Here is a 13,993-nt window from a genome sequence, read left to right as displayed (position 1 = left end):
CTAACTAATAACTCATAACTCACATTTATTGGCACAAGTTGTCCTTAACTGGCACTCATTGTCCTTAACTTTTGTCTTCTACTTTTTCTTCCTGAACAGAAAAGTGAAGCTAAGCTGGATGAAGTTTTGAAAGAAAATCTCTCAGAAAAAAAACTTTTAATATCAGTTATGACTAATGACTCATAACTCACATTTATTGGCACAAGTTGTCCTTAACTGGCACTCATTGTCCTTAACTTTTGTCTTCTACTTTTTCTTCCTGAACAGAAAAGTGAAGCTAAGCTGGATGAAGTTTTGAAAGAAATGAAATCTCTCAGAGAGCTGGTCAGCAGTCAGGAAAAAAGAATTGCCAAACTTGAGCAGCAGTTGTCTAAAATGGACATCTAAAAGGACCCTGAAATTCCTTCCCCTTCTTCTCTTTTTTTTCTCTAATTACTAAACCTCTCTTTGTGGAAGTGTAGTTGGTTACAAGCTCTAACTTAGTGTTTTAGGGAACTAAGATGTGATATTTAAGTCTCGTCTTGCTCATTTGTGTTTGCGTCAGAGTTTGAGAACCTCAGCTTTAGCCTGACGCTTCATGAGGTTTGACTTCCTGTATTTTTGCAGCAAGTAGGATTTGAGACATAGCATTGTGAGCGTGTGAGGGGGCCTAACGTTCCATTGAACTCCAGATCAACACCTGTTCAACAGTAGAAACGGATGGTACGTAGTTTTGTTTTTTATTTTGAATTTCGTCTTAAATTTTGCGTCTTAAATCAGAATTTAGGTTTATGTGGTGTGGTGATTTTTGAAATTCATCAACTGTAGAGTGTACGTGACTGAATCTGCATGTAAATTGTTAAAGATTTCATGAAGTGTTACCATGATGGTAATCGTAATATATTTTAAATTGAGTAGTAAAGTGTTGATAACTGTAAAACGACAATTTGTCAGCTAAAAGGAAGTAAATGGTGTAACCACATGCTATATTCTCAAACTCAACCTGCCACATGAGCTTGTTAAAGTACGAGCAACCCGTTAGTATGTAACAATGAGGTGTTTTGTTCTTTCACTGTTGCTAGACCTCAGTTTGCTCTCAGTTCTCATTGTCTTAAAGTTCCTCTCCACTGAATATACTAGAGAGGAATAACCATACAGTATATAAATGTGCTTTTTTTTGCGTGTGAAAATGTTTTGTGCATCTAAAGCATTATTGCAACATTCTCTGTCCTTTTTGTGCAGATGGCAATGGTGACTAACGGATTTGGGTGTTTACCAGTTCTTGTTTTCCTGCTGACTTTGAGCAGTTCAGTCACGTCAAGACCTCTTAGGATGAAAAGGGAAATTAGTCACAATGTGACATCGATAAACACCAACGACACACGGAGTACAGCAACCGTAGCTGAAGTTGAGAATGCAAGAAGCACCACTGTGGAAACTTTGAAGGCTTCGAGTACGTTACAGACAGTTGAGGTGAAAACTTTAAAACCTGATTTAAAGGTCTCAGCATCTACAGATTACCTTCATACCCCAGATTTGAACCACACCCAACAAAACTACTCTGCAGGAACCGAGAACCTGACAGTTCACCGGCCAACAGATAATGAGAGTACTTTTCACACCCAACTTCCCAAAATAAATATTAGTACTGGACACATTTCACATGCAGGAAGTTCTGCCCCCACATTTCCTGCATCGTTGAAGCCCAGTAAGGTAACGGAGAAGCACATGACAGCAGCGACAAGAAGAATGTCCACAGATGCAAAAGGACATACTACTGAAGTTACCTCAACAGCCACCAAAAAATCAACCACAGCAATGCCCCACTCATGTTCCACTGCCTCTTCTCAAGGGGACGGACTTGTGAGCCGTTGCCTCATCGCAATCGCCTCGATGGCAGCGTTGACAACCATCTTTATCATTAGCACCATCTGCTTGGCTACGAAACTCTCGGGATACAGATACAGGCACAAGGCGCAGCTTCTCCAGGAGACTGAGATGGTCTGCATATCTGCCCTGATGAATGATACCGATCACCCTGTTCCAAAGCCAAGACGACATCCCAAAGGTAATGGAGCATTGATCCCGAATACTGAGGATGGAGATCCTGATGGAGATAATCTCACTCTAAACAGTTTTCTACCTGATACCGAAGGCCCTCTTTAGAAGTTGAAATCTTTCTGTATGCACTGGGAACCAGCGCTTTATTGATGGATCACAGAGTTTTTTACTCTCAAACATGAAGTCAGTGCTCAGGTTTGACACAAACCCAGCTCTTGAATGGTTTGCACTGTCAAAAAAAAATCCACAGTATATCTGTGGTGCAGGTTTATCAGTTTGGGAGGTTCGTCAGTGCTCAGGTTTGACACAAACCCAGCTCTTGAATGGTTTGCACTGTCAAAAAAAATCCACAGTATATCTGTGGTGCAGGTTTATCAGTTTTCTAGGGAGTTTCAGTAATCTGAAATAAATTCAGTAATCTGATGCCTGGCTTTGAAGTGCCATTTTATGCTTTGTTGTACAATAATGAACATTCCATGTCTTTTATTTAATCAGTGGAACATTTATATTGTAATTTTTTTTTTTTTTGCATGTGTGAAGATGTTGTAATGTTATATTTAATCAGTGTTGAAATGTACTACTATGTTCTCTAAGGAGCACAGACATTAGTGAGGCTTGGCAGAATATGGTCTATTCCTGTCTGTGGTTCAGTTAGCGCTATATAATTTACAGAGTGATGTTGGAGATTATCACAGTCTGAATATAACATGTTTTTTATTTAATCAGTGGAACATTTAAATTGTAATTTTTTTTTTTTTTTGCATGTGTGAAGATGTTGTAATGTTATATTTAATCAGTGTTGAAATGTACTACTATGTTCTCTAAGGAGCACAGACATTAGTGAGGCTTGGCAGAATATGGTCTATTCCTGTCTGTGGTTCAGTTAGCGCTATATAATTTACAGAGTGATGTTGGAGATTATCACAGTCTGAATATAACATGTTATCATTGCGAATGTACATAAAATAGATGCTTCCCACATTTGCCCAGAAAGAATTGAGCTTTTGCACAGAAATTACATATTTCCATTGTGTGAATAAAAAAAAAAAGACCAAAGCCAACCAGATTAACACTGCAAAAACCAAGTCAGCAAAGATTTTTTTTCTGTTCACATTTAGTTACTTTTTTATTGTAGTATTTTTGTAGGTACTATTTTTTTTTCAGCTATATATAATAGGCCTTCTCTATGTAAATTGTATGCGTGTAGGCAACTTCAGTTTGAATGTGTTAAAGTACTTGATGGATGAATGTTGTGCAAAATGACATAAAAAAGTCATAGTGCAGTGTTAACCCAGTTATTCTTACCCAAACTAATTTTATAAATGTTAAAAAAAATCATTTAATAGAAGTCACTTGGATGTCTTACATTTTAAAGTGAATTGCTGTATGCAACCCATTTTTATTTGTTTAAGTTATATGAGATTCAACTAAAGATTTTTGAAAATCAGCTGAAATTACTTGAAATTATTATACTTAATTATACTTTCCATTCCATTGGGAATAAATTGGATCAGGAAAAAAGTGGGTGTTACTTTACATACCATAATTGAGCCAGACCCAACAAGAATGAAATAATGCTAGCTAATTAACTTTTGGTTAACATTTTCCAATTGCTATGTGACATCAGTCGAAAAATTCAAGTAGTTCCTGAAGAATATCAAAAATTGTGAAGATAAGCAGCTTTAGTAGGCTATTTGAAATAACATGCACTGATGAATAGTTAAATTGCATTAAAGTAGATGGGTCAATTTATTTGACCTTTTTTGACCAATTAATGGCGGTTCAATCTCTGATGTTAATAAAAAAAATTAACAAGATACAGTAATACAATGTGAAGCTATTTTTACATCCTAATATGTTATTTTGTAACATCTGACTTCTTTTTAGTTTGGTAAATGTAGCTGGATTGTCCTTGTCCCATGCATCCATTCGTGTTCTAGAGGAGAGAAACAGGCGGACAGAAAAAGGGAGGAGATGGAGCAAGAGGGGAGGGAAATGTCCTTGTGCAAATATCCTGATTTTTTTTTTCAGGAAAACCCACACGGTCAGAAGCTTCCATAAGCCTTTCAGGACAACACAGAGGCAGCTAGTTTTCTTTCACAACTGTATTGGTCTTTATTTATTTTGCCTACCTGTAGCTGGAAGTGTTGGTGTCAAAGTGCATCAGAGAAAGGAAGTAACACCAGCAGTGAGTATTTGAGCATTTCCTTCATTGAGAGAGTATATGTAATTTTTCACTTTCACATTTTATAAATAATTTATTAGCACACTATACATAGAATAGATGTCAAATACATTTTTATCAGTTTTACTCAAAAATACTTGTTAAAATTATGAGTTTAATGTTTTCCTGATATAGTGGCCTCAAAAAGTATTTAAGAATGAGTAAATGTCATAAATACAAAACTTCAAATACTGGTATCTGCAAACAGATGTTGCCAAATCTTTTATTAGAACCAGCTTCGCTTTTCTATGCTATTTTGCCATTTAACCAACTTATCACATTAACTATATATACACTGTATATTTTTTTTTAAACAAATCTTGGGTTTATGTTGATATTTTGTTATATGCATTTTAAATGTGAAGTGAGTGTTCACTTTTGTGTCCATTTTCCATTGTCCTTTAAGTTTCTTGTATTGTCATTTATACTTAAAAAAAAAAATGTAATCTACATTTTTTGGCATTTTTTATTTTATTGTAAAAAATGTCTTTCCTTATTTTATTACATTTTTTGTGGTCTGCACAGAGGATACCACATATTCTATTTAGATTCATCTGGCAGATGCTCCCTGAGTTTGCTTTCTTTTTTTAAGTAACATTCCTGCAACACATTGCTGAGATTATTATCTCCTCTTGTAATTTACTAATACAAAACTGTACAAGTGGAAGTGAAATGCCTTCCGATTAGCAGAGCAGAGAATGTGGTCAGCACTGAGGGGGACATTTTTTATAAAAATAAGTTTTAAAGAAGTAAAGGCATTTGAAGAGATTTCTCTGTTGGGTAGTACTCAATTTGTGGTTTACACTGCAAATTCTGATGGTGTTCGTTTGGGAAATTCCCTCCAATCCTAGCCTGCAACCAAGAGCCAGCTTACAAGTCTAATGGTTAAAGTAGCTTATCCATCCTATACTTTTTAATAAACCACCTCCAGTTATTATATTAAAATTGTTTACGTCTAGCATGAAAGATTTAAAAAATAGTCTACCCATAATGCAGAGCCTTGACGATGTATAAACCATATGAATATATATTATGTGTGTGTTCTTGATCAGTGCAGAAATAGTCTCACTCTGTGGCCTGTCTCATTGCAGCTGGGCTGTAAATACAGGCCTGTGAGCTGTGGCTCTCCCACGCCTTGCTGCACCCTCACAAATATATATCTGGCCTTGCTTTTGCTTTTCTGTGGTGAGTGGGTGGCATCAGCTAGGCAGGGAAATTACAAACCAGGCCTGGACTCTCTCTGCCTCCACCCCAAATAAGTAATGACTGGATGTAACAGGAATAGCTCCTCTCCTGCGAGGAAACAGTTTGTAGAGAGTCTACAGTTATGTGTGTGTGTGATACAAGCAGCTTCCTTCCTGTGATTCAAAGAAAACCGATAGTACCGATTATACAGATATTAGCTCTGTGTGAGTACATGACCATCTAGATAACTATTTACTATCACTGCAAGAGGGAAAATGTTCAGTATGTTGCAGGCTACATAAAATAGTGCAAATGACCCTTGCAATACTATAGAAATTCATTAATCCCCAAATAAGCTAGAAAAAAAGACAAAATGCCACCATGGCACTGTGATGTAAACAAATTATAATACCATGGTATATTAATATTAGTACTCCAAGTTACTTCAAAAAATACCATGGTACATATAAAAAAAAAAATTTAAAAAAAAGTACCATAGTACTTTTTGGATACCTATTTTATTTTTATTTTAGTGCCATTCTGTTTGTGACAAGTTTAGATTTTTTTATTATTATTATTATTATTATTGGTGGTGTTTTACCAAAATGTTTTTACTAAAATATAACTTCTTGGTAACACTTTACAGCAAGGTTCCATTTGTTAACATTAGTTAACTATATTAGTTAACAAAAAGTAACGAAAGATTATTCTAAAGCATTTAGTAATCTTAGTTAATGTTAATTTCAGCATTTACTTCTACAACATTATAATCAAAAGTTATATCTCTTAATATTGTTTAATGGACCTGAGCTAAGATGAACAAACAATGAACAGTTGAACGACTGTATTGCTCATTGTTAGTTGATGCATTAACTAATGTTAACTAACGGGAACTTGTTGTAAAGTGTTACAAACTTCCAAATATCTAAAAAAAAAAAAAACCTGCTGTAACCCCCTTCATGAAACATAATGCTCACTTCCTGTTTCTGTTGGGAATGACTAGTAATGGCCACATCTGTGTCCATTTTCTTACAGGTCTTTAGAGGAAGTATGTCACTCTCTCTGCACTTTGTTTTTCTGCTCCTGACTACTCTTTGGGGCAGCAGTTGCTTCGCCAAACCCGCCCCATTCAACGTGTCCATGGAGGGTAGTGGGGATGAACCCGAACTCATCTTTCCCATCGCTCGTACCACCCATGTTCCTCCATCTCCCTCGCCACCTCCCAACATAACAGCCACTTTCATCCGCATCAAAGACTTCCTTTTCAACCAGGTGGTGGACTTCCTGAAGGAGAACTTGCTTCTCATCATTGTCGTGACCTCTCTGTTGGTAGTCATCATCTTCATCGTCTGCTGTGCTTCAGCGATGAGCCACAAACGCAAGCTTGAGGCCTACTATCCTCCAAAGACCTACACACCCAGGAAATACATGAGTCAACCTAGTAAAGCTGTGGAGAAACCACATAACCAGATTCAGGATGGCAAGACGACAACTGCAAAGACCCTACGAGAACCCACCAAAGCATTGGTGGGTGAGAAGGAAGGAAAAGACCCCCGGCCAAAGCCAAAAGAGGTCCAAAAGGTGGAGGATGTTGAGGTGGAGGAGATGCAGAAAGATGAGCCCAAGAAGAAAGAGGAGCCTCAGCCTACCACCTCAAATGTCACCTCCAGTCAGCCGCTGGTCTGTTCGTGCCACCTCAGAAAGGCCAATCACACCACAGCGTGAGAGCTTTTTCTGTACCTGCAGGAATGAGCTTGATTCCAAACTTTTTCTACTGTTAGATATAAATCTTTTGGTAGATATCATGCCCTCACTCTCTTTGTGCTCATGTTGCTTTGCAACCTGTGTATGAGGAAGAGTGGGAAAAAATGTTGGTTCAACTCATTTTCTGTTTCTTAAAAAATTAATTAGCTAAATAAGAAAAAAAAACAGTCAGTTGACAGTTTTATTATTCATATGGAAAATAAACAACACTTGAAATTATTTTGTGAATCAATTTCTACTTTTGAGAGACTTGAGAAAATGTCTTTTGGAACTTTTTCTGACCACTTTCCTTTATTATATTTTGCAAATGAAATGACTATATGCATGGTAACCCATAATTTATGCTGTATTTTCCCAAAGCTGTTATCAGGTGTTGTATATGATGACTGTTATTTTATCTAAACTTTATGACTTTCCTCAGTATTGGATTTAATTAACTAATATTTTGTCAGGTATGTTTAACTGATTTTTGGAAAAATAAAAATAAACTCTCCAAAAATGAACTCTTCTGCTCGGTTCCAAATCAATTAAAAAGTTTGGGGTCTGTATGTTTTGTAAATGTTTTTGAAAGAAGTCTCTTATGCTCACCAAGGCTACATTTATTTAATCAAAAATGCAGTAAAACATATAACTATTTCACAATTTCAGCAGCCATTACTCCAGTCTTCAGTGCTACATGATTCTTTCAGAAATCATTGTAATATGCAGATTTGGTGCTCAAGAAACATTTCTTATCAATGAGAAAAATATATATATATATATTCCTATTTTTTTTCAGGGTTGTTTGAATAATAATTTCAAAAGAACGCCATTTATTTGAAATAGAACATTATAAATGTTACCGCTTCCTTGTGTTCTCTCTGTTTGTCTTGAATGGTGTGGTTTTGTCAAAAGAATTGTGTTGGTTTGGCTGAAGCATATGAAACTCAAGAACCCTAGCAACAAAGCCCAGCAGAGTGTAACGGCGGCAGCTACAGAGCTTTTGTCACATCCATACAATGTCCAATCAATATTTCAGAAGCTCATTCCAGTAGGCTCTCAGAGAGATCTGGAAATATCTGGTCTTAATAGAAATATACTGGTTGTGATAGAACCAGACAATCATTTTTACATTGTGCCAGTATTAACTTTTTTGTGGACAACTTTATAATTCCCATTTTACCGACTATAGATTATCCAAGTTCATTCAGAAGTTGAATCATAGGTGAATTCCTCCATGCAAGGCATTTTCCCATAAAAACAATCCTCACACCTCTTTAAATATATGCAGCTTTTGTTACAGTGATGTTATCAGCCTATCATTGATTAAAAGCCAGCTGAATGCAAATTAGCCTCATAACTGAAAATAAAACCCCACTGCCATGGCGCAAGGCCAAGTGTTGGAAGCGTGTTGTCACCAAAGAGTAGACATCAAAGATATGCAGTGAAGCCTTAATGAGCCAGAAACTTGAGCCTCGAAAAAAGAACCGTAGCTCAAGGTTGAGTTCTTCCCTCTTCTGTCTGCGAGGTGCTAAATAATTCTGGAAATACACATTACTTTCACTTCTTTAGGTGAGAGTGACGAGCTCTCATCACTCCTGAATGATTAGATGCGGACTTGAACATGATTTTGGCAATGGTTAGCATAACTTCAGACGATCAAATAACATATTCCTTGCAGAGAATGGTTATTAAACATGTTTCCTATCAGAAAACTACTCTACTAACCCAGTGTAGCTGTGTCATGGGAAAAGCAATTGGAGTGCCCAATTAATTTGCATTGCGAAGAAGATACAAAACTGGTAACTCTCAACCTTAAGGCTGCCATTAAAGTTTGATGGGCCGCTACCCAGAATTTTCAGAGTGAGCATGGACCATTCTCTGGAAGGGACATGAGGAAAGAGCGAAGAGGTTAAGCACTTGAAGCAGATAAAGTGAGGGGTCAGCTGAGACAGGGCGAGAATGGTGAGTACTACATCCCTATGTTTAAGAAACACGTTTGATAACGCGTTAGGAGTTGAGCTCAAGAAGACACACAAGAAAGGAAATATGTCCTGGAGGAGCTGCAGAGTCCATCATGGTAATTAATTTTTTTCAACTGATTCATTTGCGGTAAAAGAAATGCAGTTACTAAATTCTTCTTCCTCTTTCCCTTATCCATCCCTCTCGATCTTTTCCCTCAAGTGAGCCATGCATCCTAGTCTTCTCTGCTGTCTCTTGTTGTATCTCTGTTCGTCTCTCCTTGCAGGCCTGGTTGTGTCCCTCTGCCCCAAAGGCTGCTGCTGTCCCTGTCCTGGTGCTCTGATTCTGTGCGAGTCTCTTGGCCTATATACTCTGCCTCGCTCCGTCCCCCTATAAGCACCAGGCACACCATCCTCTCTGTAGCCTGGAATCGGCTCTGAAATGTGGATAACGTGTTCCAGGCATATTCGGGCCTACAGGAGCTGAGCCTTAGCAACAACCAACTGGTCCGTTTCCCTCGGGGGCTTCCGTCAAGTCTGGAGAGCCTTCAGCTTCAAGAGAAGCAGATCACCTACATCACTGCTGGGTCTCTGAGGCAGCTTGGGAACCTCACACACTTGGATCTGGAGGATAACCGGATACGAGCATTTCAGCCAGGGGCACTGCAAGGTTTGACCAGACTGAGGATGTTGACTTTGAAGGGGAACAGATTGTCTCGTCTGCCGTCAAACTTACCTTCTTCGTTAATACACCTTGATGTGTCAGCGAACTGCATATCTACCCTAGATCTGTCCTCCTTGGGGGCACTGATGAACCTACAACTGTTAAAAGATTAACAGTAACTGTTTACGCTCTATACCTGAGCAGGCTTTCGATGGATTGTCCCATCTCCGATCAGTGGAGCTAGCCAATAACCTGTGGGTTTGTGAGTGTGACATCTTGTATCTTTATAGGTGGCTTCTAACGGACAGATTACGGATGGCAATGGATCTAGTATGTACAGCTGAGCTCCTTTGCACCTTGCACAGAAGTTGTTATTAACTCTATCGGTCATGGCCATCTGCCCAAAATTTTTTAAGCCTGTTGAGAAAATATCATCAGTGAATACAATCACAGAAGCTGAAAAACTGGTTGAAAGTTATATAAAACAGACTACAAGTGCAGCTATAATGGTTAGACCTGATGCTGCTTGCAACACAAGTTCATACAGATGTCAGGAATCTTCAAAACGAACTGAGAGCAAAATATCAAGGTCATTCTTTGGGTCAGACCAGCCCACCTTAGACATACTGAGCTACGAAGACTGCCTCTCTCTAAATTGTACATCTTTTATACCCTATTCCACCCAAGTACCCTACAGTCCAGCCACAGATGAGGAACCTGGTTGTGTGGAGAATTTGACAGGTAAGCCACCAGGAGCACTGTGGCATCTGCTAGTTCAATGACCCCAACTAGATATCAAACTCACTCCTCGGACAATACTACAGTCCAGTGACCTGGCACTCATTGCGATCCTGGCTGTTCTTTGTGTGCTTACAGGCCTGCTGATGCTTACAGTGCATTTGGTACTGAAGAACATCCTACTACGAAACCTGAGAGTTGCACCACTTCCACAGGTTCAGGGAGACATAAGCACACATTCATAACCTGTATTTAAGCAATTGTTTTGCACAGAAAATATGTAGAGAATAATACAAAACTATGGATAATGCAACATGAATATTTACAACTTTAAGTTTTTGCAACAAATAATACAGCACCAAAGTTAAAAATGTTTGTGTGACTTTATGCTTCTTCTTACAATCATTGCCAAAACTATAATGATCCCTCTGAAAATCTAAACAAATAGACATTTTTCAACTCCCATACTTTCTTCCTTATAAACTGTAGTAGTGTACATTTACAAACATTGCCGTATTAAGCATTTAATATGGAGGACATTTCATGTCAGAGTAAGAGATCTTTAGGAATTCAGAGTTTATTTTAATGTGCGTGATTCAGAGATACAGGAGAAAACTTTAATCCAAATGATCCTCACAGTCGGTCAATGCAAGCCACTTCAAACCAGCAATGCAAAGGCAGTGCGAATAGAGTAGTGATAGATGCTGGCTAATATGTTTATTATATCCTCAGAAAGCATATACACTACACAATTTTTCTATGAGTCACAATAAGAGTGGGTGACAGTGACTCGTCTGTGAATAAGGACATTAATTTCGAGCTTCTGCCAATGTCTCCTTGTCGTCCTTCTGTTTGAGCCTGTAGTCTGCTAATGCAGCCTTGATAGCATCCTCTGCAAGCACTGCCAGAAAAAAAAAATCACACAAATAAGATTATGAAATCAGAACATTTGTGCTTTTTTTTAATGCCATCCATGTGTTTGCAATCTCAAACAGCCATTTTGATACACTTACTAGAGCAATGAAGTTTGACTGGTGGTAGACAAAGTTCTTTGGCAATCTCAGTATTTTTTATTTTCAGGGCTTCGTCAATCTGTACATGGAAAAGAGAACATTGAAATGTTGGTAGGAACGCTTGAGAGAACAAATATGGAGCACATTGAGATAATCTGATCACACTGTGAATTCATGCAATGTTCTGAGTCACACTGACTCACAGATTTTCCCTTCACCCACTCTGTGGCCAGTGAGCTGGAAGCAATGGCTGAGCCACAGCCAAATGTTTTGAATCTGGCGTCTACTATCTTGCCATTTTCATCCACCTGAATCTGTCAGACAGGTTGACAACAAAACAAAGTTACTGATGTAAATAGAGTGTGTGTGTACATATATACACATATACATATATATACTGGAATTTAAAAGCAAAAATGTCTTACCTGTAGTTTCATAACATCCCCGCATGCAGGTGCGCCTACCAAACCAGTGCCTACATTTTTGGAATTTTTGTCCAGGGAACCAACATTTCTGGGGTTTTCATAGTGGTCCACCACCTTGAGAGAAAAAAACTATTACATGTAAGACCTATAAAAACAAATAACCACATCCTGATCCTATTTAACTTCAAATACATTCATCAAAGGACTTGTGATAACCGTTCACACCAAAAGGAAATGTGCCCTTGATAGATAATGATAGTGACCTTAATAACATTACAGATAATTAATCTTTATAAGTAAATCACTTATTTAAATTTGTATGTGTACTTACAAAACTGTCAGCATACAAAAATATAGGTTTATTCACCTGTGGCACAGTTAAGATACTGAAAGACATCACTAATGAGTTTGTAGGACAGTTACACAAGTGGATTATGAAATTAACTGTAAATATGGATTAATGTAATTTTAACTCATAGATCAGCCGATGACATGTGTTTTATACTCAAACAGACTGCGCAAAATACTGTTGGACATGTACAATGTTCTGCCTGTTTTGTTTACATGCGCAGTTATCTAATGTTAGCTTAGCTAGCAACCACGCTGAAAGTTGATCTCAAATAACTACAACTTAATGAATCATGGATCAATTCTCGTGACATGGTTGGCAGTAAGAAAAAAGAGACACGTACCTTTTTATGATAAGAGCAGGCTGATCTGAGCTCTGGTAATGACAAAGATCTACTGAAAATTGCAGAGGATGCACAGCGCTTGGCTGCCGCCGCTAACGCCATGATGCCTGACTACTACTGCATACAGGGCTCAACCGGCAGGGGGAGCGCTTTCACTGCACAGTGCACACCCCATTATACAAACATATTTTACATTAAAAACTATAAATATTATACATATGGCATTCATATTACATTGTATAGATATTTTCTGCCTTATAGTTAATATTTAGCACAGAATATTAAACCCTCAACTCAACCGATAGTGGCAGCGAACATTTTTATTATAAACTTGCTGTGCGTCTCTACAATCTATATATGATGCTGTTTTGCTCACAAACATGCACTCCGACAGTCGGGGCTACTCAACACTTTCAGTGCACACATCATTATACAAAGATAATATACATTAGTGATGTTTAATTAATCACCGCTGTTTTGCCCAAACAAACATTAAGCCCTAGTGGCAGTGAATTAACTGCACTCAGCCAGCAGGGTAATGCTTTCACTGCATTGCTTAGTCATAATTTATTATAAATCATATAAATTCCATGTTTGTATAAAATATGCGTATGTTCTGTATTTGATATTATTGCTGTTTACATGCAACTCATGGAACTAAGCCAGCAGGGGGAGCGATTTCACCGTACACTTTACTGTAGAACGTATACAATATTCAGCATATTTACAATAGTAATCATACCTGTCAACCCTCCCGTTTTTCCCGGGATTCTCCCGTATTTTACCATTCTATCCCGCAATCATCCCGTTTAAATATTTTCCCGTATTTTCCCCGTATTTTTAATCTTTCTATTTTATATGTTTGCTACATTCGCTTCCGGTAAAACTCCCCGTAATTTGTATGGGCCAAACCTCATTATATGAAAAATCACGACAACAAATTCCAAGGCTGTCCAGTTGCCAGATCTTGTATGAAACGCATCTTTCTCACACGATCGACGCATACAAATTTCAACCTGTTATGTTCCCTCAACTTGGCAACCTACAGCCCAGTGATGCTATTGATATGTGCGCAGGTAGTACTGCGGGAAGGAAACAATGATCACTGGTAGAAATGAGAGGAGAAGACTCAGGTGGTGCTACAGTGAAAAAAAAAACTAAATATACATGTAAATTGAGATATAGCGTACACTGCAAAAGGCTATGGTTAAATGATTAAATATGAGCGCTGCAAGTTACAAAGTCAGGTGCTGCGCTGCTTCGTTTACTGCGATTACGGGCGAAAAGCGCCACCTGCTGGCAGAGAAT

At 38.0% G+C, this 13,993-nt stretch overlaps 3 protein-coding genes across 5 annotated transcripts in view; all 3 read left to right on the top strand.

The window, feature by feature from the left end:
- Positions 1–414, top strand: part of coro1ca (coronin, actin binding protein, 1Ca) — a 55,567-nt gene extending 55,153 nt beyond the window's left edge. For both annotated transcript variants that reach the window (XM_016553892.1, XM_016553893.1), the window contains one exon: positions 268–414. In XM_016553892.1, the coding sequence (XP_016409378.1) occupies positions 268–387 (120 nt within the window). In that variant the 3' untranslated portion in view covers positions 388–414. The remainder of the gene's footprint in view (positions 1–267) is intronic.
- A 6-nt stretch (positions 415–420) lies between these two features.
- On the top strand, positions 421–2,639 carry LOC107741223 (P-selectin glycoprotein ligand 1-like). Of its 2 annotated transcripts, XR_001640180.1 has the most exons (3): positions 421–702; positions 1,222–2,235; positions 2,340–2,639. XR_001640180.1 is itself a non-coding variant. In XM_016553896.1 (2 exons), exons 1-2 carry the CDS (start codon positions 700–702, stop codon positions 2,143–2,145), a joined length of 927 nt encoding a protein of 308 aa, XP_016409382.1. In that variant the 5' UTR covers positions 421–699; the 3' UTR covers positions 2,146–2,296. The 2 variants fall into 2 exon arrangements, 1 of the variants encoding a protein (XP_016409382.1); XM_016553896.1 differs by lacking the exon at positions 2,340–2,639 and having other exon boundaries at positions 1,222–2,296.
- A 763-nt stretch (positions 2,640–3,402) lies between these two features.
- LOC107741302 (transmembrane protein 119-like) lies at positions 3,403–7,412 on the top strand. The gene is made up of 2 exons (XM_016553994.1): positions 3,403–4,228; positions 6,485–7,412. Exon 2 carries the CDS (start codon positions 6,500–6,502, stop codon positions 7,172–7,174), a length of 675 nt encoding a protein of 224 aa, XP_016409480.1. The 5' UTR covers positions 3,403–4,228; positions 6,485–6,499; the 3' UTR covers positions 7,175–7,412.
- Positions 7,413–13,993: the final 6,581 nt, after the last annotated feature.

Source organism: Sinocyclocheilus rhinocerous, unplaced genomic scaffold, assembly GCF_001515625.1.
Source record: "Sinocyclocheilus rhinocerous isolate Xijiao unplaced genomic scaffold, SAMN03320098_v1.1 scaffold615, whole genome shotgun sequence".
In the NCBI taxonomy this organism is placed as follows: domain Eukaryota; kingdom Metazoa; phylum Chordata; class Actinopteri; order Cypriniformes; family Cyprinidae; genus Sinocyclocheilus; species Sinocyclocheilus rhinocerous.
The sequence above is the reverse complement of the archived record's forward strand: the minus strand, read 5'-3'. Positions and strand labels throughout refer to the sequence as shown.